The sequence below is a fragment of the Somniosus microcephalus genome, unplaced genomic scaffold, assembly GCF_052327205.1.
Source record: "Somniosus microcephalus isolate GS21.2 unplaced genomic scaffold, FLI_Smic_1.0 unresolved_chr1, whole genome shotgun sequence".
Lineage (NCBI taxonomy): Eukaryota > Metazoa > Chordata > Chondrichthyes > Squaliformes > Somniosidae > Somniosus > Somniosus microcephalus.
Window position 1 is genome coordinate 167544904 of NW_028225179.1, and position 26213 is coordinate 167571116.

At 49.6% G+C, this 26213-nt stretch overlaps 1 protein-coding gene across 1 annotated transcript in view; it reads right to left on the minus strand.

Moving 5' to 3' along the window:
- Window positions 1–4236: 4236 nt before the first annotated feature.
- LOC147096512 (butyrophilin subfamily 1 member A1-like) overlaps window positions 4237–26213 on the minus strand; it is a 40952-nt gene continuing 18975 nt past the window's right edge. Inside the window, exons 4-8 of the mRNA XM_085975313.1 lie at window positions 24012–24296; window positions 23718–23867; window positions 10041–10067; window positions 9478–9504; window positions 4237–6100 (exon numbers count right to left, since the gene is read on the minus strand). Coding sequence (XP_085831439.1) covers window positions 5559–6100; window positions 9478–9504; window positions 10041–10067; window positions 23718–23867; window positions 24012–24296 — 1031 coding nt within the window. The 3' untranslated portion in view covers window positions 4237–5558. The remainder of the gene's footprint in view (window positions 6101–9477; window positions 9505–10040; window positions 10068–23717; window positions 23868–24011; window positions 24297–26213) is intronic.

Here is a 26213-nt window from a genome sequence, read left to right on the forward strand (position 1 = left end):
CCGCCAATCACCGCCCACTCCCGCTCTCCCTCCCAATCACTGTCCACTCCCCGTCAATCACCTCCCATTCCCGCTCCCCTCCAATCACCGCCCGATCCCACTCACCGCCAATCACCGCCCACTCCCGCCGCCAATCACCGCCCGCTCCCGCTCTCATAGCCAATCACCTCCCAATGCCGCTCCCCGCCAATCAGCGCCCGCTCCCACTGCCCGCCAATCACCGCCCGCTCCCGCTCTCCCCGCCAATCACCGCCGCTCCCGCTCTCCCCGCCAATCACCGCCCGCTCCGACTCCCCGCTCGCACTCCCCGCCAATCACCGCCCGCTGCCCCCGCCAATCACCGCCGCTCCCGCTCTCCCCGCCAATCACTGCCCGCTCCCGCTCTCCCCGCCAATCACCGCCCGCTCCGACTCCCCGCTCGCACTCCCCGCCAATCACCGCCCGCTGCCCCCGCCAATCACCGCCCGCTCCCGCTCCTGCCCATTGTCTTTGTTGCCGGGCTCCGGGAGCCTTGTCAAGGGAGGCTGCGATCAACAGGCGGCCTGTGCCTGGTTTGGGTAAAATGGACTCCACCTGGAGCCGGGGGACCTGAGCCGTGGACCCAGACCCATCCTCCGGCAGGGGTTATATACATTCTTCATCGTTCACTCCTCATCGGCGGACTGGAGGTTGTGGGGTGATGTGATAGAGGTGTACAGGATTATGATGGGTTTGGATAGGCTCGATGGGGAAAGGCTGTTCCCACGCGTTGATGGTACAAGGACCAGGGGACACAGATTTAAGGTTTTGTCCAAGAGATACAGGGGGGGGATGTGAGGAAATACTTTTTTACGCAGTGAGTGATGAGGACCTGGGACTCGCTGCCGACGGAAGTGGTGGAAGCGGAGACACTCAAGGGGAGACTGGATAGGCACTTGAGGGAAATAAACTTGCAGGGTTACGGGGATAGAGCGGGGAATGGGACTGACTGGATTGCTCTAGAGAGCTGGCAGGGACTCGTTGGGCTAAATGGCCTCCTTCTGTGCGGTTATGACTCTAAGGGGTAGATTTTCACTGTGCCGTGAGGTGGGGTTTCAGGGGTGGGGGGGAATCCCGAATTCGAGGGTCCCGACACCATCCCACCCAAAACCCGCCTCCACGTAAGTTTCAAGGGAGGCGGGTACCTGCCCCGCACTGGGACCCGCCGACCCGAGGCGGGAAGGGATTACTGCCGATTAACTGCCTGTTAACAGGTAGTTTTTAGCCTAATCCCTATTTTTAGGGGTGTCGTGTGGGATTTCCGACGGCTCCAAACCATGCCACGTTAGAGCAGGCGGGCCGTCGGGTTGCAGGACTTGGAGGGGGGGCGATGTCAGTGTTCAGGTGAGTGATGGGTGCATAGGTGCATAAGTGCAAAGGTAAGTGTGTTTGGTGTGTCTAAAGAAGTTTAAATTACCTGTACTGAACAGCCTTTCCTCCTCTAGGCTGCGGGAGTCCATCACGCAGCCGGCACTGAAAGCAAAATGGCTGCTGTATTGATTTCTTTGTGGGTTCAATGACGAGACATTTATGAAAGAGAATGTCTTTTAATCTAAAGTCTGTTCAACTCTTTATACAGCATTTCAGGAGACACCATGCTAGTGATCCATCTAGAACGAAACTGAAACTAAACCAAACTGCTTGTCTCTGTCACATGCCCTCTGCTGGTCAGGCACAAGCAATCAATACATGCAAACATGCTGGTAAGGCATCATAATCAAACAGGCAAATACCATCTCTATTTGCTGATATCATTACAGCTGCGAGCCGTCAAAAGTGACAGCCTTCAGCTTTCATTGCCGGTGAGACTTCTAACTTTATTGCAAGGGGGTTGGCGTACAAGAGTGAGACCACACCTGGAGCACTGTGCACAGTTTTGGTTTCCTTATTTAAGGAAGGATATACTTACCATAGAGGTGGTGCAACGAAGGCTCACTAGATTGATCCCTGGGATGAGAGGGTTGCCCTGTGAGGAGAGATTGAGTAGATTGGGTCTATATTCTTTGGAGTTTAGAGGAATGAAAGGTGATCTCAGTGAAACATACAAGATTCTGAGGGAGATTGACAGGGTAGAGGCTGAGAGGTTGTTTCCCCAGGCTGGAGAGTTTAGAACTCGGGGGCATAGATTCAGGATAAGGGGTTGACCATTTAAAAGGCTGAGATGAGGAGGAGTTTCTTCACTTAGAGGGTTGTGAGTTGTAGGGATTCTCTACCCCAGAGGGCGGTGGATGCTCAGTCATTGAGCATATTCAAGGCCGAGACCGATAGATTTTTAGACTCCAGGGAAACCAAGGGATATGGAGATAGTGCAGGTAAGTAGAGTCGAGGTCGATGATCAGCCATGATCTTACTGAATGGCGGAGCAGGCTCGAAGGGCCCTGTGGCCTACTTCTGCTCATATTTCTTATGTTCTTAAGTTCTATTCCAGTACTTCACTGTATTACACTGTGCAGAGCAGCAATACCAGCCTCCCTGAACTTCCTCACTAATCTCTCCATTGGAGAAGACATCAGGTTTCCAATCAATCACCGTAGCGATGAGAAGTATGAAGTGACATTCAGACGCAGATCCCGGTCAGTCTTAAAATCATGGCTTGAAACTCTGACCAGCCAGAGAGACCGTATGTGACTCACCCTTACTACGAACACCGGGTTCAGTTCCACCGAGATGGATTTATTGAGCTACAGAATGTCCAACTTGGTGACAATGGGGTGTATGAGATACAGACGGACTACCTTGGAAAAGAACTGAGGAACAATGACTGGGATCCGTTTAAACTGTGTGTGTTTGGTGAGTACCGAGAGACCAGTCAGAATGCTAACTGCTAACGCCCCGGATATAGCAACAGTAGGATGCCATTCTGCCCCTCCAGACTGTTCCGCCAGTCAATTAGATTATGGCTGATCTGCATCTAAACCCCATTTACCCACCTTGATTCCATATCCCTTGATACCCCACAGTGACAGCTGTGGCTCAGTTGGAAGCACACTCACCTCTGAGGCAGAAGGTTGTGGGTTCAAGTCCCACTCCAGGGACTTGAGCACATCAAGCTAGGCTGATACCCCAATGCAGTGCTGAGGGAGTGCTGCACTGTCGAAGGTGCCGTCTTTCGGATGAGACGTTAAACTGACGTCTGCTCTCTCAGGTGGACGTAAAAGATCCCATGGCACTATTTCGAAGAAGAGCAGGGGAGTTATCCCTGGTGTCCTTTCCAATATTTGTCTCTCAACCAACATAACAAAAACAGATTATCTGGTCATCATCACATTGCTGTTTATGGGACCTTGCTATGCGCAAATTAGCTGCCGCATTTCCCACATTACAACAGTGACTCCACTTCAAAAGTACTTCATTGGCTGTAAAGTGCGTTGAGACATCCCGTGGTCATGAAAGGTGCTATATAAATGCAACTCTTTCTCATACCCTGGCTAACAAAAGTCTATCGATCTCCGCCATTAAATTTTAATTGACCCACAGCCTTTTGGGAAAGAGTTTTCCAGATTTCCATTAGGTTCTGTGGGAAAATGATTCCTGATTTCACTGCTAAGTCACACACCATCCTGACTTGGAAGTATATTGTTGTTCCTTCATCATCTCCTGGAACTCTCTCCCTAACAGCACTGTGGGAGTATCTTCACCACACGGACTGCAGCGGTTCAAGAAGGCGGCTCACCAACACCTTCTCAAGGGCAATTAGGAATGGGCAATAATTGTCAGCCCTGTCACTGACGCCCAAAGTACAAACAATGCTAAAAAACTCAAAAAATCTGATCAGAGTTTACATTTAAAGTGTAAAATAAAGCATCTACTGAAAAGTGTATTCCTCGTCTGTCATATTGTACAAACATCATTCCCCCCAGTGATGTTAAGACTCTGCTTTCCAATGTAATGCAGGTTATATTGAAAGACTCTGGCTGGTTGGTGGTATTAGCAGAGAAACACAAGGTGTTTTTGAGTGGAGTCATTAACCTGTTTAACAGAAATGGGCTCAATAAGTGTAATGGTACCGTGTGAAATTACACAGAACATGGTGCAGGTTAATTAAATGTTATCCATAACCAATTTCTAGGCCGATGTTCCTGAATCTTCACAGAATTGCTGAAATCGAGATTGCCGACAAGAGTCTGAAAACAGTAAAACGCGGAGTAAACGGGGCCACAAAACGAGCAAAGAAATGCTTTAAATTTCTGGAATAAAACACCACTCAAATTGACCTCATTGTTTCCACAGATCTGTTTATTCACCCTGTAAAAAGCCAGCGACATGGAAACACCGATAAAGGTGTTGTTCATTTGTAGCATTAGCAGATTTATAAAATCTATTTCACTGAAAGAATCCTTTACAAACATTAACTGTTTAATATCGAGTGATGGAAACTCAGCAATAATCCCTCGGAGGAGCTGGGCCCTGGGGCTGACATCCTTGGGCTTGGCCACTCTGTGTGTCGCTCCCAAAGTAGAGATTAGCCCAGTGGGGGAATAATGCTGTTACAGCAATAATATAAAACACTGCGAGCAGAAACAGGAGTCCTGGTGACCTGACCCTCAAAACTGCCTCCGAACAATTCCCTGCCCAGAATATAATCATGGGAGAGAGCACGGGGCTGGTACAACAGGACCGAGTTACTGACACTTCACTCCGGATCGGGACTGAGTTAGAATCACTTCACTCCGGATCGGGACCGAGTTACAGACACTTCACTCCGGATCGGGACTGAGTTAGAATCACTTCACTCCGGATCGGGACCGAGTTACAGACACTTCACTCCGGATCGGGACTGAGTTACAGACACTTCACTCCGGATCGGGACCGAGTTACAGACACTTCACTCTGGATCGGGACCGAGTTACAAACACTTCACTCCGGATCGGGACCGAGTTACAGACACTTCACTCCGGATCGGGACTGAGTTACAGACACTTCACTCCGGATCGGGACCGAGTTACAGACACTTCACTCCGGATCGGGACTGAGTTACAGACACTTCACTCCGGATCGGGACCGAGTTACAGACACTTCACTCTGGATCGGGACCGAGTTACAAACACTTCACTCCGGATCGGGACCGAGTTACAGACACTTCACTCCGGATCGGGACTGAGTTACAGACACTTCACTCCGGATCGGGACTGAGTTACAGACACTTCACTCCGGATCGGGACCGAGTTACAGACACTTCACTCCGGATCGGGACTGAGTTACAGACACTTCACTCCGGATTGGGACTGAGTTACAGACACTTCACTCCGGATCGTGACTGCCAACGTCGCAGATTGATCGGGTAATATTCCCACAAATTCCAGGCTGTGGTCTCTGGAGGGGCAGAGACTCTATTCCAGTCCAGGTTGGGCGGGGATGATAAGTTGCAGGGTGAGGGTGGGAGGGTTATTCAGTGACCCCGGCCCTGCTGGGGTTCCAGTCAAACACTGATTACAAACTGAGTTACAACTGGGAATGTTTATTACACAGAAACACCCAGGAGGAAATGGAATTTAGAAACTGAAATTGGAGGTAAAATGATGGAAACAGACCCATTACCGTCAGTGACCTTCAACCCCGCAGAGTGTCAGTGGAGCGGAGTTTTCCTTGCCGTCATTCCCTCCCGGATCGAAGATGGGAAAGATTCTCCCAGTGAAAGTGTGGGTGAAAGTGTGGAGAATGGACATGTTGTCCGCATTGTAAAATGACACCTGTCCGCCCTCATAGTCCAGGTATACCCCGATCTTCCGGGGATCCACGCTCGGGGTGAGGCGGATCTGTGGGGAGGTGAGGGCAAAATAGTTATTTCCGGGGATCAGCCTCACAATCCAGTATCCGATCTCAGGGCTCGGGTGGACTCCCCCTTTCCTCCCAGCAGACTCTCGGGCCATTCCCAGATCCCACCAAGTCTTGTTCCCCACCCCCACCTCCCAGTAGTGTCTCCCTGATGTGAATCCCTCCGATCCCAGGACACAGGGCCAGACATCAAACCTCTCCGGGGTGTCAGGGAGCTCCTGCCGTTCCTTTCCGAGTCTCACACTGATCCGGTCCTCAGACAGGATGAGTAGGGGATTCGCTGTGTCCGGATCCAGAGTCACAGGCTCTGCAATAAAAATATAAAACTGAGTTCGGCACCTGGAGCTCGAACCATCACCAATCAGGAGCAAAAACCCGGAGCGGCCTGATCCCAGCTCGCAGACCCACATTAACACCCGATGCAATCCCGGTACGGACCAGCTCAGTGTACCTGCAGGTCACACACAGACCCAACTCCACATTCACACCCGGTCCAATCCCGGTACGGACCGGCTCAGTGTACCTGCAGGTCACACATGGACCCAACTCCACATTCACACCCGGTCCAATCCCGGTACGGACCGGCTCAGTGTACCTGCAGGTCACACACAGACCCAACTCCACATTCACACCTGGTCCAATCCCGGTACGGACCGGATCAGTGTACCTGCAGGTCACACACAGACCCAACTCCACATTCACACCTGGTCCAATCCCGGTACGGACCGGATCAGTGTACCTGCAGGTCACACACAGACCCAACTCCACATTCACACCCGGTCCAATCCCGGTACGGACCAGCTCAGTGTACCTGCAGGTCACACACAGACCCAACTCCACATTCACACCCGGTCCAATCCCGGTACGGACCGGCTCAGTGTACCTGCAGGTCACACACAGACCCAACTCCACATTCACACCCGGTCCAATCCCGGTACGGACTGGCTCAGTGTACCTGCAGGTCACACACAGACCCAACTCCACATTCACACTCGGTCCAATCCCGGTACGGACCGGCTCAGTGTACCTGCAGGTCACACACAGACCCAACTCCACATTCACACCCGGTCCAATCCCGGTACGGACCGGCTCAGTGAACCTGCAGGTCACACACAGACCCAACTCCACATTCACACCCGGTCCAATCCCGGTACGGACCAGCTCAGTGTACCTGCAGGTCACACACGGACCCAACTCCACATTCACACCCGGTCCAATCCCGGTACGGACCAGCTCAGTGTACCTGCAGGTCACACACAGACCCAACTCCACATTCACACCTGGTCCAATCCCAGTACGGACCGGCTCAGTGTACCTGCAGGTCACACAGAGACCCAACTCCACATTCAGACCCGGTGCAATCCCGGTACGGACCGGCTCAGTGTACCTGCAGGTCACACAGAGACCCAACTCCACATTCACATCCGGTCCAATCCCGGTACGGACAGGCTCAGTGTACCTGCAGGTCACACACAGACCCAACTCCACATTCACACCCGGTCCAATCCCGGTACGGACCAGCTCAGTGTACCTGCAGGTCACACACGGACCCAACTCCACATTCACACCCGGTCCAATCCCGGTACGGACCAGCTCAGTGTACCTGCAGGTCACACACAGACCCAACTGCACATTCACACCCGGTGCAATCCCGGTACGGACCGGCTCAGTGTACCTGCAGGTCACACACAGACCCAACTCCACATTCACACCCGGTCCAATCCCGGTACGGACCGGCTCAGTGTACCTGCAGGTCACACACAGACCGAACTCCACATTCACACCTGGTCCAATCCCAGTACGGACCAGCTCAGTGTACCTGCAGGTCACACACAGACCCAACTCCACATTCAGACCCGGTGCAATCCCGGTACGGACCGGCTCAGTGTACCTGCAGGTCACACACAGACCGAACTCCACATTCACACCTGGTCCAATCCCGGTACGGACCAGCTCAGTGTACCTGCAGGTCACACATGGACCCAACTCCACATTCACACCCGGTCCAATCCCGGTACGGACCAGCTCAGTGTACCTGCAGGTCACACACAGACCCAACTCCACATTCACACCCGGTCCAATCCCGGTACGGACCAGCTCAGTGTACCTGCAGGTCACACACGGACCCAACTCCACATTCACACCCGGTCCAATCCCGGTACGGACCAGCTCAGTGTACCTGCAGGTCACACACAGACCCAACTCCACATTCACACCCGGTCCAATCCCGGTACAGACCGGAGCAGTGTACCTGTAGGTCACACACGGACCGAACTCCACATTCACACCCGGCAGACCGGGTCCATTCCCGGTACGGACCGGATCAGTGTACCTGTAGGTCACACACGGACCGGACCCAGTCCAATAATCACTCTAAGACCATTTTTCTCGGTCTCTCTCCTGTCTAGGGTCCGGCCCATTCAGCCGCTTTGACCCTGAACCCTACCCCGCGAGCAGGAGCAGACCCGCAACCTTCCAAACAGATTGAGAGTCAATTATTGTCGGAAAGAGACAAGTAAAATACACACACACCAGGGACAGGCTGAGATGATTTTGAACATCTCCACCATATAAACATCCGTCTGTTTACCCTGTTTCCTACAGCTGCTGTGTGACTCTGAATGTTTATCTGTCACTTCCTCCCCCATTATATTTCAGACAGCATAACAGTGTCAAAGCTCAATCCCTACACTGTGACTGCAGTGTGAGCAGGAGTGAGCCAAACCTGCAGCCTGGGACTCTGACTATCAGGCACTGAGAGGGGCTCTGCCCATCCAACTCCCTACAGGGAGCTTCAAGCCCAGCAGCCCAAGTCTGGAGCAGGGATCTGGGAGCAGGAATCTCACTGAATCTGCCGGGCCCGGCCTCCAGCTGGATTGTGTGACCTCAGACTGTGCCTTTAGAATTGAGAAAGAGATTAATATTTATATTAATATCAGTGACATGTGCTGTAACAGGGAGAAATAGACAACAGCTCTATCGGGAATGTTGTGGAGTATTTTAAACCAACACTCGACACAAGGTTTTCAGATCGATAGTCAAGTTGTCTTTATTACACCGGTGGGGAGACAGTCTGCTCTGTCTTAGCCAGACTTCTCCAAATTGTTACAGCAAACACTCCATTTTTATACATTTCAATACACATGGCAGCCTCATGCACAATTCATTCCTGCCACCTGATTGGATCTTGGCCCACATGCACCTTCACGGATTGGTTACAAATCTTAATATAAACATGTATAAGCTGCCTCCTCAATCACTCAAACTGCTGAATGCTAATTAAAAGACACCTTGGAATGTAACCTAGGTAACAAAGTTCCTACGGGCAGGTGAAATTCTAGACACTCTGTCTCCACTTAATTGATTTTGTGTCTTCAATGGTCAGTATGGATGTGGCCTTTCATGTTAGCCCCTGTCTTACACTATTCAGTGAAACTGCCAGCGATGTCATTTTAACTCTTTCTCCGCTGCAGGAATGAGTTACCACCTTGACCCTGTGGCAGAGTCCCCTCTCACTCACTGCAGTATTTATAGGCAGACGGTGTTCCAGACAGGACTTGTGGAAATGCTGATGTTTTAATTATTGACAGGGCTCCCCCACGGATGTTAAACACTCCGCACAGACCAGAACCTGAACTTCACAAGATAGAAACCGGCACAGCCCCAGGATCTGAAGTTTCTTACCTGCAAATATTGCAATCTCCTCCCGCACTGAAAAACAGATTAAAATAAGATCAGTGGCGCCGTCACGTGATAAAGTGTAAATACTGAGCATAAATGGATCACAGAACCGGGCGACACAATGATGGTCATTTATTTACAGTGACCCGGACACCACCGACATATCTCACTGAGGGCTGTGCATCACACAGGATCCACCACACTAGGGACTGTCCACTTCCAGACAGGAACCTGAAAGAAGCCGGATCCACTCACTGTGAGAAGATGCTTATCTCCGTCAGTAAGACCATTCTGTGGGAACGAGGTCGGACAGTAATTGTGGATCAGGAGGGAGCAGCTCATGGTGTGTGACCCTGTGTAAAAACCTTCGGGAAAACTTACAGCACAGCTGCTGTTCAGCGGAGACATCACACAGAGCAAATAAATATCACCAGAATTCATCACAATACTTGTCAACAAAATACAATCCAGCGCCACTGATATTGGGCATCATCCCTTTCAATATTTACACATTGCATGGAGGGGCCATGGAACCACAGCTGAGATTTTCTCATAACTGTTCTTACCTGAGTCTATTAGCTTCTTCTGTAGCTCTGGAAGAGAATAGATTTTCATTAGAAACAACCTCCAGTTTGCTGACTGGTCTCAGTGATTTTCATGGGACTTGAAATAACGTTAATTAATGAGTTAAAGAGAAGAATCAAATTCAGACAGCAGACAGTGTTTGGATGGGACAAAGGAAGACTTGTCTTTATATAGCGAGTGATCACATCGCCCTTCTCCACCCCACCTCAACTCATAGGCTGCTGAAACCCTAAATCCATGCCTTTGTTACCTCCAGACCTGACTATTCCAACAAACTCCTGGCCAGCCTCCCATCTCCCACTCTCTCTAAACTGGAGCTCATCCAAAACTCTGCTGCCCGTGTCCTAACTTGCACCAAGTCCCGTCCACCCATCACCCCTGCGCTCGCTGACCTACATTGGTTCCGGGTCTGGCAACACCTCAACTTTAAAATTCACATCCTTGTATTCAAACCCTTCCATGGCCTCATCCCTCCCTATCTCTGTAATCTCCTCCAGCCCTACAACCCTTCCTATCTCTGTAATCTCCACCAGCCCTACAACTCTCCCTATCTCTGTAATCTCCTCCAGCCCTACAACCCTCCCTATCTCTGTAATCTCCTCCAGCCCCTACAACCCTCCCTATCTCTGTAACCTCCTCCAGCCCCACAACCCTCCCCATCTCTGTAATCTCCAGCCCCACAACCCTCCCTATCTCTGTAATCTCCTCCAGCCCCTACAGCCCTCCCTATCTCTGTAATCTCCTCCAGCCCTACAACCCTCCCTATCTCTGTAACCTCCTCCAGCCCTACAACCCTCCCTATCTCTGTAATCTCCTCCAGCCCTACAACCCTCCCTATCTCTGTAACATCCTCCAGCCCCACAACCCTCCCCATCTCTGCAACCTCCTTCAGCCCTACATCCCTCCCTATCTCTGTAATCTCCTTCAGCCCTACAACCCTCCCTATCTCTGTAATCTCCTCCAGCACTACATCCCTCCCTAGCTCTGTAACCTCCTCCAGCCCTACAACACTCCCTATCTCTGTAACCTCCTCCAGCCCTACAACCCTCCCTATCTCTAACCTCTTCCAGCCCTACATCCCTCCCTATCTCTGTAACCTCCTCCAGCCCTACAACCCTCCCTATCTCTGTAACCTCCTCCAGCCCTACAACCCTCCCTATCTCTGTAATCTCCTCCAGCACTACATCCCTCCCTAGCTCTGTAACCTCCTCCAGCCCTACAACCCTCCCTATCTCTGTAACCTCCTCCAGCCCTACAACCCTCCCTATCTCTGTAACCTCCTCCAGCCCTACAACCCTCCCTATCTCTGTAACCTCCTCCAGCCCTACAACCCTCCCTATCTCTGTAACCTCCTCCAGCCCTACAACCCTCCCTATCTCTGTAACCTCCTCCAGCCCTACAACCCTCCCTATCTCTATAACCTCCTCCAGCCCTACAACCCCCCCTATCTCTGTAATCTCCTCCAGCCCTACAACCCTCCCTATCTCTGTAACCTCCTCCAGCCCCACAACCCTCCCTATCTCTGTAACCTCCTACAACCCTCCCTATCTCTGTAACCTCCTCCAGCCCCACAACCCTCCCTATCTCTGTAACCTCCTCCAGCCCCACAACCCTCCGAGATCTCTACGTTCCTCCAATTCTGGCCTCCTTCGCAGCCCCGATTGGCGGCCATGCCTTCAGCTGCCTGGGCCTTAAGCTCTGGAATTCCCTCCCCAGACCTCTCCACCTCTCTCCCCTCCTTGAACATGCTCCTTAAAACCTCATCAACCAAATTTTTGGTTACCTGTCCCAATATCTCATGTGCCTCAGTGTCACTCCTGTGAAGCACCTTGGGACGTTTTACTATGTTGAAGGCGCTATATAAATACAAGTTGTTGTTGATGTTGTACAGCGACTGATCACATTCTCAGGATGTCCCAAAAGTGCACCACATCCGAACAGTTACTGTTTGAAGTGCAGTGACCGTTATGTAAACAACAGCATCAGCCATATTATGCACAGCATGATCCCACCCACAGAAAAGTAATGAACGTGTTCAGACTGGTTTTGGTGGTGTTGGCCCAGATAAAGTTTAAGTGAAGACTCAAGGGCTTCTGCGTGTTCGCAATCAGGAAATTAAACCCAAAATGGTCGAGGTGGAATTCCGCCCAAATGGTCGCGCAAACATTATCAAAATCCTGAGCCTAAAATCATCCGTGAATCAGTGCAATCAACGAGCGTAACTGAAACAGAACCCATGGAGCCTCAAGGTGCTTTAGTGTTAATTAGTTCCTGGGATGTGGGCGTCGCTGGCAAGGCCAGCATTTATTGCCCATCCCTAATTGCCATTCAGAAGGTGGTGGTGAACCGTCTTCTTGAACCACCGCAGCCTGTGTGGTGAAGGTGCTCCCACAGTACTGTTCGGGAAGGAGTTCCAGCATTTTGACCCAACGACGATGAAGGAACCATGATATATTTCCAAGTCAGGATGGTGTGTGACTTGGAAGTGATGGAGTTCCCATTCACCTGCTGCCCTCGTCCTTCTAGGTGGTAGAGATCGCAGGTTTGGGAAGTGCTGCCAAAGAAGCCTTGGTGAGTTGCTGCAGTGCAACTTGTACATAGTACACACTGCAGCCATGGTACGCCGGTGCTGTAGGGAGTGACTGTTCAAGGTGGTGGATGAGGTGCCAATCAAGCGGGCTGCTTTGTCCTGGATGCTGTTGAGCTTTTTGAGTGTTGTTGGAGCTGCACTCAATCCAAGCAAGTGGAGAGTTTTCCATTACACTTCTGACTTATGCCTTGTAGATGGTGGAAAGGCTTTAGGGAGTCAGTACGTGAGACACTCGCCGCAGAATATCCAGCCTCTGACCTGCTCTTGCAGCTACAGTTTTAAGTGGCTGGACCAGTTTAAGTTACTGGTCAATGGTGACCCCCCAGGATGTTGATGGTGTGGGTTTTGGCGATGATAATGCCGTTGAATGTCAAGGGGCAGTGGTTAGACTGCCTCTTGTTGGAGATAGTCGTTGCCTGGCACTTGTGTGGCGCGAATGTTACTTGCCACTTATCAGCCCAAGCCTGAATGTCGTCCAGGACCTGCTGCATGCGGGAATGGAGTGCTTCATTATCTGAGGAGTTGCAAATAGAACTGAACACTGTGAAATCATCAGCAAACATCCCCACTTCTGTCCTTATGATGGAGAGAAGGTTATTGATGAAACAGCTGAAGATGGATGGGCCAAGGACACTGCCCTGAGGAACTCCTGCAGTGATGTCCTGGGGCTGTGATGATTGGCCTCCAACAACCACAACCATCTTCCTTTGTGCTAGGTATGACTCCAGCCAGTGGAGAGTTTTCCCCCCGATTCCCATTGACTTCAGTTTTACTAGGGTTCCTTGAAGCCACATTCAGTCAAATGCTGCCTTGATGTCGGCAGTCACTCTCACCTCACCTCTGGAATTCAGCTATTTTGTCCATGTTTTGATCGAGGCTGTAATGCGGTCTGGAGCCGAGTGGTCCTGGCATAACAGAAAACTGGGCATCGGTGAGCAGGTTATTGGTAAGTAAGTGGTGCTTGATCGCACTATTGACAACACTTTACATTGATTGAGTGTAGACTAATGGGGCGGTAATTGGCCGGATTGGATTTGTCCTGCTTTTTGTGGACAGGACCGTTTTCCACATTGTCGGACAGATGCCAGTGTTGTAGCTGTACTGGAACAGCTTGGCTAGAGGCAAGGCTAGTTCTGGAGCACAAGTCCTCAGAAGGACAGCCGGAATGTTTTTGGGGCCCATAGCCTTTGCTGGGGCGGGGTAGTATAAAAAGTGATGGAAAAACCATTTCCCCTTCGAAGTGGGGCTGGAGACTGCGAGTGAAGCAACATACAACTCTCTATCCTGTAAACTTCCACAGTAACTAATTTAAACTGCTGTGTAGAGGGTTTGAACTGTCTCTCACTTGTCTCCTCTTGCAGACTCACTGCGAGCAGACGAGGAGGAGCGGACCTAGCTGGGAACCGGAGCAGAAAGGGAAAAAAATCCAGGAGTCCAAAATAACAAGATGTGACATCACAGGACAGCAGGTATAAAGAGTGACACAAGGGAAGGAGCTGATTGGTGAGTAGCTGGTGAGTGTTTTTTGTTAAGTTTTAAGTATATTTCTGCTAAGTTAGTTCTTAGTCTATTAAATAGAGGCATGGCAGGGCAGCTCAGTCCTGTGGAGTGCACATCCTGTGCCATGTGGGAAGTCCTGGACGTTTCGTGTAGCCTGGACAACCACATGTGCGGGAAGTGTCGCCAGGTACAGCAACTCGAGCACCGGGTTTCGGAGCTTGAGCGGCGGCTGGAGTCACTGCGGTGAATCCGCGAGGCTGAGAGTTACGTGGATAGCACATTGCAGGAGGTGGTCACCCCGCAGCTTAAGAGTGTGCAGGCAGAGAGAGAATGGGTGACCGCCAGACAGAATAGGTGGACCAGGCAGGTAGTGCAAGAGTCCCCGGAGTGCATCGCGCTCTCCAACCAGTATTCTGTTCTGAGTACTGGTGACGGCTGTAGTGTCCGTGTGTAGATAAAGACACTGAAGACAGGAGTTGGTTCATAGGTATTTACTAAGCAAGTCTGGGGGGGGGGGGGGGGGGGGGGTTCTAAAGGATATACACAATACACAGGCTTATATAGCCCAAGTGGCAATTACCGGCATTACACACACCTGGGGCTCTTAAAGGCACATACACCACAATTGCTCTTAAAAGGCACATACACCACAACGGCGATGGTTCCTCTGGGGAGTGCAGCCAGAGTCAAGTCCACGGCCGCACTGAGGGCTCAGCTGCACGGGGGGGGGGGGGTGGAGGAGGGGGGGGGGGAGGAAAAAGAGCGGAAGAGCAATAGTGGTAGGGGGTTTGATAGCTCGATAAGGGAACGGTAGCGTAGTGGTAATGTCACTGGGCTAGTAATCCAGAGGCAGTTGGGGAATTTAAATTCAGTTAATTAAATAAATCTGGAATAAAATTATTGTTTAATATCATGAACGGTTTTGATAGAGTAACTAACGAGAAACTGATTGCAATGGTTGAAGGGTCGGTAACCAGAGGACACAGATTTAAGGTACTTGGCAGAAGAACTTACGAGGAGAATTTCTTTTTATGCAGCGAGTTATGATGATCTGGAATGCACTGTCTGAATGGGCGGTGGAAGCAGATTCAATAATAACTTTCAAAAGGGATTTGGATAAATACTTGAAAGCGAAAAATATTTCAGGGCTATGGGGAAAGAGCGGGCAGGGGGCGGGGAGTGGGACTAATTGGATAGCTCTTTCAAAGATGGGCCGAATGGCCTCCTTCTGTGCTGTATCATTCTAGGATTCTATGATCCCTTTGCTCCTCAACCCCACCCAGACCCGCACCCTCCAAGTAATAAGTGACCTCCCTATTCTTCCTACCAAAATGTAATACCTCACATTTATCTGTGGTGAATTTCATTTGCCAATTATTGCCCAGTCTTCCTGTAACTTGTTGCAGTCCTCCTCAATATTGAATGTCCCCTCCCTAATTTGGTGTCGTCTGCAAATTTAGAAAATTGGATGTCAAAACGGAAAGAATTGCATGGTGGCTGGTAGGCAGCGGAGGGAGGCAACTGGCAAAAGAGCTCGTCTGAACGTGGGGGACAAGCGAGGGTGAAAGAGTGGGGGAAATTTGAGCCCATCTCTATGACCACCTCTTTCCCCTCCTTGTTGCCAAGTGGCGGGGTGTGGGGGAAGATATTCATCCTGTGACCAAATTTTAAAGAAGAATGTTAACATGTATTAAAGTTTTATGATATTATAAAAATTCGTACAAAGTTGATAAAGTTTACAATGTTTGGACTCAGTTTTAAAAACAATAAATTAAATGTTTGCACTTGTAGTTTTATTGTTCAGAATGTTTCTTCAAATTTGTAGCGTTTTATATTGAAACTAAACAACTTAGTTGTTTAGAGATTTGTTAATTTTTAACAATTGAAAAAGTGTTATATAAATGATCTATTCCTTGTTGATAGTTCAAACTTTAAACTTTTTGTAAAAAATGGTTTTGACTTTGAACGGATCAGTGTGTGAGGCTTCTGCTCGAGCCTCCGGGGAGGGAGGGAGGGGGCTCGTTGGGTGGAAGCATGAATCACAAACCCGCTCAGATTGCACTGGCCTGTTGGACGCCTGCCTCCTGCACAAGGGCCGTGTCCCTCTGCTCCGGGGGACACAGCGCTGGATCTTCTGTCCCTATCAGCTCCTCTCCCGGGATCTCGAGGTCCCGACCTTCAATCAATGACAAGTTGTACAGGGGCAGTACTCCCATAGTCCCAGGACCCTCTCTGGGGGATACTGAAGTACACCCCCACACCTGTCCAGGCACCTGCAGCAGCTCTTCAGCTCCCCAATTGTTCTCTCCATGACCTGCCTGGTGGACGGGTTAGGAAGGATGTGATTGCACCGGAGAGGGTGCACAGGATTGGCTTAGTGGCAGGAGGCAGAGGGTGATGGTCGATGGTTGTTTTTGTGACTGGAAGCCTGTGTCCAGTGGTGTACCGTAGAGATCGGTGCTGGGTCCTTTGCTGTTTGTAGTGTACATTAATGAGTTAGATATGAATGTAGGAGGTATGATCCGTAAGTTCGCAGATGACCCGAAAATTGGTGGAGTGGTAAATAGCAAGGAGGGAAGCCTCAGGCTACAGGATAATATAGACGGGTTGGTTAGGTGGGCAGAACAGTGGCAAATGGAATTTAACCCTGAAGTGTGAGGTGATACATTTTGGGAGGACTAACAAGGCAAGGGAATACACAATGAATGGTAGGACCCTAGGAAGGACAGAGGATCAGAGGGACCTTGGTGTGCATGTACATAGATCCCTGAAGGCAGCAGGACAGGTAGATAAGGTGGTTAAAAAGGCATATGGGATACTTACCTTCATTAGCCAAGGCATAGAATATAAGAGCAGGGAGGTTATGATGGAGCTGCAGAAAATGCTAGTTAGGCCACAGCTGGAATACTGTGTGCAGTTCTGGTCGCCACACTATAGGAAGGATGTGATTGCATTGGAGAGGGTGCAGAGGAGATTCACCAGGATGTTACCTGGGCCGGAGCGCTTCAGCTATGAAGAAAGACTGGACAGGCTGGGGTTGTTTTCCTTAGAGCAGAGAAGGTTGAGGGGGGACCTGATTGAGGTGTACAAAATTATGAGGGGCATAGATAGGGTAGAGAGAAAGGAACATTTCCCCTTAGTAGAGAGGTCAATAACCAGGGGGCATAGTTTCAAGGTAAGGGGCTGGAGGTTTAGAGGGGATTTGAGGAAAAACATTTTCACCCAGAGGGTGGTTGGAATCTGGAACTCACTGCCTGAAAGGGTGGTAGAGGCAGGAACCCTCACAACATTCAAGAAGCATTTAGATGAGCACTTGAAACGCCATAGCATACAAGGCTACGGACCAAGTGCTGGAAAATGGGATTAGAATAGACAGTGCTTGATGGCCGGCGCAGACACGATGGGCCGAAGGGCCTCTTTCTGTGCTGTATAACTCTATGACTCTGACACATACGCCTCATTGTACCTCTCCTCCACCTCGGTCTGTACCACAGCCAGAAACTCATAACTCATTCCAGGCCTGTACACTCTGTGGGCCGGGTACCTGCGAGTGGAGTGCAGTCTCCTCCTGTGGCACTTAACCCCTTGGGCCTCGAGCCTCGTGACCTCTTTCTCCTCTCCCTCCTCCTACTCCTCCAACATTAGAAAGAGCAGTGGTGCAGCCAGACAATGAGCCACCCTTCAGGGTTTTTCAGCCTGTGAACTGGATTTCTGCAGTAACAGGAGGGGCTGGAGGTGTCAATTCACTACGGGTCAGCTGCTTTACGCTGGATTCATATGACCATCTGAGAATCTGGGCACAATGTTGAGACCGCCAAAAAAGCGCAATTGGAGGAAACTCTCGTTTCAGTGCTGGGGGCGTGGCCAGTTTGGGGGGCAGAGACTCGTTCGCACGCAGGGTTTAACAGATGCACTTAAAAGATTGCAGATACTTGGGTGCATCTTACATGCCTAATTTAAAAAAAAATTCATTCATTCATGGGATGTGGGCGTCGCAGGCAAGGCCAGCATTTATTGCCCATCCCTAGTTGCCCTTGAGAAGGTGGTGGTGAGCCGCCCTCTTGAACCGCTGCAGTCCCTGTGGTGAAGGTGCTCCCACAGTGCATTCGGGAGGGAGTTCCAGGATTTTGACCCAGCGATGATGAAGGAACGGCCGATATATTTCCAAGTCAGGATTGTGTGTGACTTGGAGGGGAACTTGGAGGTGGTGGTGTTCTCATGCGCCTGCTGCCCTTGTCCTTCTAAGTGGTGGAGATCACATGTTTGGGAGGTGCTGCCGAAGAAGCCTTGGCGAGTTGCAGCAGTGCATCTTGTAGATGGTACACACTGCAGCCACGGTACGCCGGTGGTGGAGGGAGTGAATGTTTAAGGTGGTGGATGGGGTGCCAATCAAGAGGACGGCTTTGTCCTGGATGGTGTCGAGCTTCGAGTGTGGTAGCTGCACTCATCCAGGCAAGTGGAGAGTATTCCATCACACTCCTGACTTGTGCCTTGTAGATGGTGGAAAGGCTTTGGAGAGTCAGGAGGTTTCTGGTCAATGGTGCAGTAATTTCCAGATTGGATTTGTCCAGCTTTTTGTGGACCGTGGCAATTTTCCACTTTGTCGGAGAAAGGCTGTCTGTACTTAAAGTTGGTAAGTCACCAGGACTGGATGGGATGCATCCTAGGGTGCTGAGGGAAATTGAGGAGGAAATCGCGGAGCCACTGGCCATATTCCAAACTTCCTTAGATACGGGGGTGGTGCCAGAGGACTGCAGAATTGCAAATGTTACACACATGTTCAAAAAAAGGGTGCAAGGAAAAACCCAGTCAGTTTAACCTCGGTAGTGGGGAAGCTTTTAGAAACAATAATCAGCAACAAAGTTAACAGTCACTTGGACAAGTGTGAATTAATTAAAGAAAGCCAGCACGGATTTGTTAACGGCAAATCATTTTAACTAACTTGATCGAGTTTTTTGATGAGGTATCAGAGAGGGTCGATGAGGGCAATGCGGTTGACGTGGTGTACATGGACTTCCAAAAGGTGTTTGATAAAGTGCCACATAATAGGCTTGCCAATAAAGTTGAAGCCTATGGAATAAAAGGGACAGTGGCAGCATGGATACGAAATTGGCTAAGTGACAGAAAAGAGAGTGGTGGTGAACGGTTGTTTCTTGGACTGGAGGAAAGTACACAGTGGTGTTCCCCAGGGGTCGGTACTAGGACCACTGCTTTTCTTGATATATATCAATGACTTCGATATACAGCGCACAAGTTCAAAATTTGCAGATGACACAAAACTTGGAAGTAGAGTGAACAGTGGAGGTTAGTGATAGACTTCAAGAGGACATGGACAGGCTGGTGAAATGGGCGGACACGTGGGAGATGAAATTTAATGCAGAAAAGTGCGAAGTGATACGTTTTGGTAGGAAGAATGAGGAGGCTCAATATAAACTAAACGGTACAATCCTAAAGGGGGTGCACGAGCAGAGACCTGGGGGTATATGTGCACAAATCGTTGAAGGTGGCAGGGCAGGTTGAGAAAGTGGCTAAAAAGCATACGGGATCCTGGGCTTCACAAATAGAGGTATAAAGTAATAAAGCAAGGAAGTCATGATGAACCTTTATAAAACATTGGTTCAGCCTCAACTGGAGTATTGTGTGCAATTCTGGGCACCACACTTTAGAAAGGATATACATAGATACATAGAAGATAGGAGCAGGAGTAGGCCACTCGGTCCTTCGAGCCTGCTCCGCCATTCAATGAGATCATGGCTGATCATCCAAATTCAGTACCCAGTCCCTGCCTTCTCCCCATATCCCTTGATCCCTTTAGCCTTAAGAAATATATCCAACTCTTTCTTGAATATACTTAATGAACTGGCCTCCACCGCCCGCTGTGGCAGAGAATTCCACAGGTTCACCACTCTCTGGGTGAAGAAATTCCTCCTCATTTCAGTCCTAAATGGCTTACCCCTTATCCTTAGACTATGACCCCTGGTTCTGGACTCCCCGGCCATCAGAAACATCCTTCCTGCATCTAGTCTGTCCAGGCCTGACAGAATTTTATAGGTTTCGATGAGATCCCCTCTCAATCTTCTAAACTCCAGTGAGTATAAGCCCAATCGACACAATCTCTCCTCATACGTCATTCCTGCCATCCCAGGTATCAGCCTGGTGAATCTTCGTTGCACTCCTTCCATGGCAAGAACGTCCTTCCTCAGGTAACACAGAATCACACAGAAACCCCACAGTGCAGATAGAGGCCATTTCGGCCCATCGAGCCTGCACCGACACATATCCCACTCGATCCCCGTAACCCCTACACCAACACATATCCCACCCTATCCCCGTAACCCCACATATTTTAATCCCCCTAACACTAAGGGTCAATTTATCATAGCCAATCAACCTAACCTGCACATCTTTGGACTGTGGGAGGAAACCGGAGCACCCGGAGAAAACCCACGCAAACACGGGGAGAATGTGCAAACTCCACACAGACAGTCACCCGAGGCCGGATTCAAACCCGGGTCCCTGGCGCTGTGAGGCAACAGTGCTAACCACTATGCCACCGTGCTGCCGTAAGGCGACCAAAACTGCACACAATACTCAAGGATATGAAGGCTTTAGAGAGGGTGCAGAAAAGATTTACGAGAATGATTCCAGGGATGAGGGACTTCAGTTACGTGGATAGACTAGAGAAGCTGGGGTTGTTCTCCTTAGAACAGAGAAGGTTGAGAGGAGATTTGATAGAGGTGTTCAAAATCATGAGGGGTCTAGACGGAATAGATAGAGAGGAACTGTTCCCACTGATGGAAGGGTCGAGAACCAGAGGGCACAGTTTTAAAGGTGATTGGCAGAAGAACCAAAGGCGACATGAGGAAAAACCTTTTTTGCTCAGCGAGTGATTATGATCTGGAATGCACTGCCTGAAAGGGTGGTGGAGGCAGATTTAATCGTGGCTTTCAAAAGGGAATTGGATAAGTACCTGAAGGAAAACAATTTGCAGGGCTACGGGGAAAGGGCGGGGGAGTGGGACAAGTTGAAGTGCTCTTGCAGAGAGCCAGCATGGGCTTGATGGGCCGAATGGCCTCCTCCTGTGCTGTAACCATTCTATGATTCATCTACAAGCCCTGGTTCGATTCCTTCTTCTTAGGCAGTCCCTCGGAACCGAGGTTGACTTGCTTCCACATTAAAAATGAGTTCGCAGGTGACTGATGAGTCCAATGCAGGACCTACAGTCTCTGTCACAGGTGGGGCAGACGGTGGTTGAAGGGGCGGGAGGGTGGAGTGCTTGGGTTGACGTGTGCTCCTTGCGCTGCCTGCGCTTGGCTTCCTCTTGCTCCCGGCGAAGAGACTCGAGGTGTTCGGCGCCTTCCCGGATGCTTCTCCTCCACTTTGTGCGGTCTTGGGCCAGAGATTCCCAGGTGTCGGTGGGATGTTACACTTTTTCAAGGAGGCTTTGAGGGTGTCCTTGAAGCATTTCCTCTGCCCAACTGGGGCTCTCTTGCCCTGCCGGAGCTCCGAGTAGAGCGCTTGTTTTGGGAGTCTCGTATCGGGCATGTGGACAATGTGACCTGTCCATCAGAGCTGATCGAGTGTGGTCAAAGCTTTGATGCTGGCCTGAGCAAGAACACTGACGTTGGTGCGCCTATCCTGCCAATGGATTGGCAGGATCTTGCGGAGGCAGCGTTGGTGGTACCTCTCCAGTGCTTTGAGGTGCCTGCTGTACATGGTCCATGTCTCTGAGGCATACAGCAGGGCAGGTATCACTGCTGCCCTGTAGACCATGAGCTTGGTGTCGGGTTTGAGGTCCTGGTCTTCAAACACTCTCTTCCTCAGGCGACCAAAGGCTGCACTGGCACACTGAAGGCGGTGTTGGACTTCGTCGTCAATGTGTGCCCTTGTTGACAGTAGGCTCCCGAGGTATGGAAAGTGGTCCACGTTGTCCAAGGCCTTGTCGTGAATTTTGATAATCGGGGGGGCAGTACTGTGTGGCGGGGGCAGGTTGGTAGAGGACCTTTGTCTTACGGATGTTTAGTGTAAGTCCCATGCTCTCGTACGCTTCGGTGAAGGTGTTGACGATGGTTTGGAGTTCGACCTCCGAGTGTGCGCAGACGCAAGCGTCGTCTGCATACTGTAATTCGACGACAGAGGATGGGACGACCTTGGATCTGGACTGGAGGCGACGGAGGTTGAACAGATTCCCGGTTGTTCTGTAAATTAGCTCCACTCCAGTGGGGAGCTTACTGAGGGTGAGATGGAGCATTGCAGCAAGGAAGATCGAGAAGAGCATTGGTGCAATGACACAGCCTTGCTTGACCCTGGTTCATATGTGAATTGGGTCTGTGGTGGAACCGTTGGTCAGGATCACGGCTTGCATGTCGTCGTGAAGCAGGCGGAGGATGGTGACAAACCTTTGAGGGCAGCCGAATTTGAGGAGGACACTCCATAATCCCTCACGGTTGACAGTGTCGAAGGCCTTTGTGAGATCAAAGAAGGCCATGTACAGCGGTTGGCGCTGTTCCCTGCATTTCTCTTGTAATTGACATGTGGTGAAGATCATGTCCATTGTGCCCCTTTGGGGGTGGAATCCGCATTGCGACTCGGGGAGGAGCTCTTCGGCCACTGGGAGAAGGCAATTGAGGAGGATTCTTGCGATGACTTTCCCTGTGGCAGATAACAGGGAAACTCCTCTGGAATTACCGCAATCGGACTTGTCACCTTTCTTGAAGATGGTCACAATTACGGCGTCTCTGAGATCCCCTGGCATGCTCTCCTCCTTCCAGATAAGAGAAATGAGTTCATGAGTTCGCGCCAGTAGTGCTTCTCCGCCATGCTTTAGTGCCTCTCTGTCCTTGATGAGTACCTCTCCGTTCTTGGCCCGCAGTGGGGTAGGGCCTTGGGTGCTTGGGCAGTAGATGGTCTTGACTGCGCTAAAGAATCCATGTTTGATTACTTACTACTCGACCCCCTCCCAGCACCCCCGACATGCTCATATCCCGCTCCAGCTGAAGATTTCTTTTGGTTTTGACTCGACGTGTGGAGTGCCCGCGGGAGACTGAGTAGTCTTAAACAAATGTTTAAATTTAATTGAAATAGCAAACGAAGGAATTACATACGACGTGGTTAACCATTCCTCCTAATGTCACTGGCAGCAATTTCAGGGCTGTTTCTGTTCATAGCATTTCTAGTGCAGCAAGCATCAGTTTTCCAAAATGATGGAAAACGTGCATCTAAAATGTAACCTGTTGTAAGTTCACATGTAAGGATTTTTTCCTGTGTGTTAGGTGGCATGAAGCAGGTTGAGCTGGAGGTATCCAGCACAGAGAGAGACTGTGAAACTCCACTGGAATATAGAACAATTCAGAGTTCTGCAGCCCAATGCAGGCTTTCCCAATCCCGGATCAGTAAGTGATGGTTTGTACTGTGATGTACTTTAGAGAAATGGAACGCAGTGATATTAAATCACTGTTACTGCGAGATTATGGATCCTCTTATTATGTACAATTATAACAAAAAATGATTCTGTATATTTCAGTGTTTACACAATTCAAGATTTTAAACATTTTTTGTAAGCTGTTACCTTTCCATTCTTTCCATGTATAGAAAACACCGTTCCATCGTTCTAACCAGTAGAGAACAGCGGCAATTATTAGAATAGCAGTGAGAAGTGTGAATATCCAGAAAGCCACACTCCATCCTGAAACTCCCATCTCCTGAGGGAAAAACTCATCTGTAAATAAACAAACTTATTTGTTGTAGAACTAAGATACCATTGACATGTCAAACAATAAATCTATCAGACTGATGAATGTGTTCATGTGAATATTTCATACACATGTCATAAACCCTCTGTTGAGGAGGGCTCGTCACTGACCTGCTATCTCAATAATCCCTTCTCTTTCCCCGGAGAGCAATCTGTTCCTTATCAGACAGGAGTAACTTTCCCGAAGATCCTTTGTGATGTTGATGTGACTTTCGATAGTGACAGCTCCGCTGGACTCTGCTGTATTCAGGGTTTGAGACAGTGCAGAAATTTCCGGTCCATCTGTGTATCTCCAGGATACCTCAGGGGCCGGGTACCATCCACTGGATTTACACACAAGACTCCCCCCTCGCTCATGGAATCCTTCAACATGGATCTCAGGTTGACTCCCAGACACTACAAATATGGAAAATAAGCTGCATATTATTTTATCCTACCAATACATCTATTGGATAAATATGGTCCATGCAGTGTGTAATTATTGAAAGGGATGGTTCAGGAGAGGCTTTTAATAGGGTTTTGTTCCAGAACGGATCGCTGTTCATGACCTCTGCCATCAGTTGGTACAGATGTGGGACTGGATCTAAATTGCGATAATTGCAGTGGGACGTACACATGCTCAAAAATAACCAGACTGAAACTAGCGTAAAATACCGTCACATTTTGGTATTCTGTGGCAGAATTGCCTCTGTACTGTTCAGATGTGAAGTTGTCAGTGAATTATCACTAAGATTAAAGCTACTATCTAACGGAAATGTTCAGTTTTGTTGAGGATGTTAAGAGTCACTGTGTTGTGACTGAAGCCACATCTAGACCAGTGCAGGTCTGAGTGACAGATTCTCTTCCCTGAAGATTTGTTTTTACAACAACACACGGTGCCTGTAAATTCTGTGTTAGATTTCAGGAGATGGTTTTATTCCTGTTCCTGGCTGGGGTGGAGACCGCCTTTACAGAAGGTAAGTACTGTAGAAAATATAGGGACAGAGTGATCTCCTGGAAGAGTTTCGATCGCCTAGATGGGTCGGAGAGGAATTTCCCAGATTTTTTCTCCCAAATTGGCCATTGGGTTTTTTATCTGGTTTTTCGCCTCTCCCGGGAGATCACATGGGTTCAGGTAGGATGGAGAGTGATAGAAGATTTGAGGTTAGGATCAGATCAGCCATGATCTTATTGAATGGTGGAGCAGGCTCGAGGGGCCGATTGGCCTACTCCTGCTCCTATTTCTTATGTTCTTATGATCACATTTTTTCTGGTCCTGGTCCAGAAATTAGTAGATTTATTGAATTCAGTTTCAATAACTGTCATGGAGAGAGGAGGCGGGGGATTTGAATTCTCAACCTCTGGTTAGCAGACCGGTACATAAACACCAGGCTACCATATCCAGACAGATTCACTCATCTCTTCGCTGAACAGAATGTTACGGTTTACCAGAGAAAATAATGTTTATTTCAGTGGAATAATCCATTTGCTTTTCACGAACTACAAATTCACGCTCACTGGCAGAAACATTAATCTGTGCGTATTAACAAACTGTTACATTTCAGATTCTGATGTGTGTGACTGGAAGGATGAATGAGGAGAGGCAATTTTTAAAAAATGGTACAATTTCCAAGGGGGTACCGAAATAGAGAAACCTGGGGTTCACAGACACAAATCCTTGAGGGTTGCAGGACAAGCTGATAAGCCTGTTAAAAAACCATACGGGACCCTTGGCTTTATAGTTAGAAGCACAGAGTACAAAAGCAAAGAAGCTATGCTAAACCTTTCTAAAACACTGGTTAGGCATCAGCTGGACTGTTGTGGCCAATTCTGGGCATCACACTTTAGGAAACATGTCAAGGCCTTGGAGCGTGTGCAGAGGAGATTTCCTAGAATGGCACCAGGGATGAGGGACTTCAGTTATGTGGAGAGACTGGAGAAGCTGGGATTGTTCTCCTTAGACCGAAAAAGGTTATGGGGGAGATTTGATCGAGGAGTTCAAAATTATGAAGGGTATTGTTAGAGTAAATCAGGAGAAACTGTTCGCACTGGCTGGTGGGTCAGTAACCAGAGGACACAGATAGAAAGGTAATTGGCAAAATAACAGAGGGGAAATGAGGAGAATTTGGTTTTTTTACACAGCGAGTTAATGGCCCAGAACTTGGTGTCGGGGGCTTGCCGCGCGTGCAAGCCCCCGATGCGCGCTCACCCTGCGCGCCGACATCTGAAACCTGGCCCGCAGTGGATTTCCTGTCAGTGGCCCGGTTCTGATGTCGGCGCACTGTGCTAACCTGACCCAGCGGCGTAGTTAGTGCGATGTGCCGGCTGGGATCA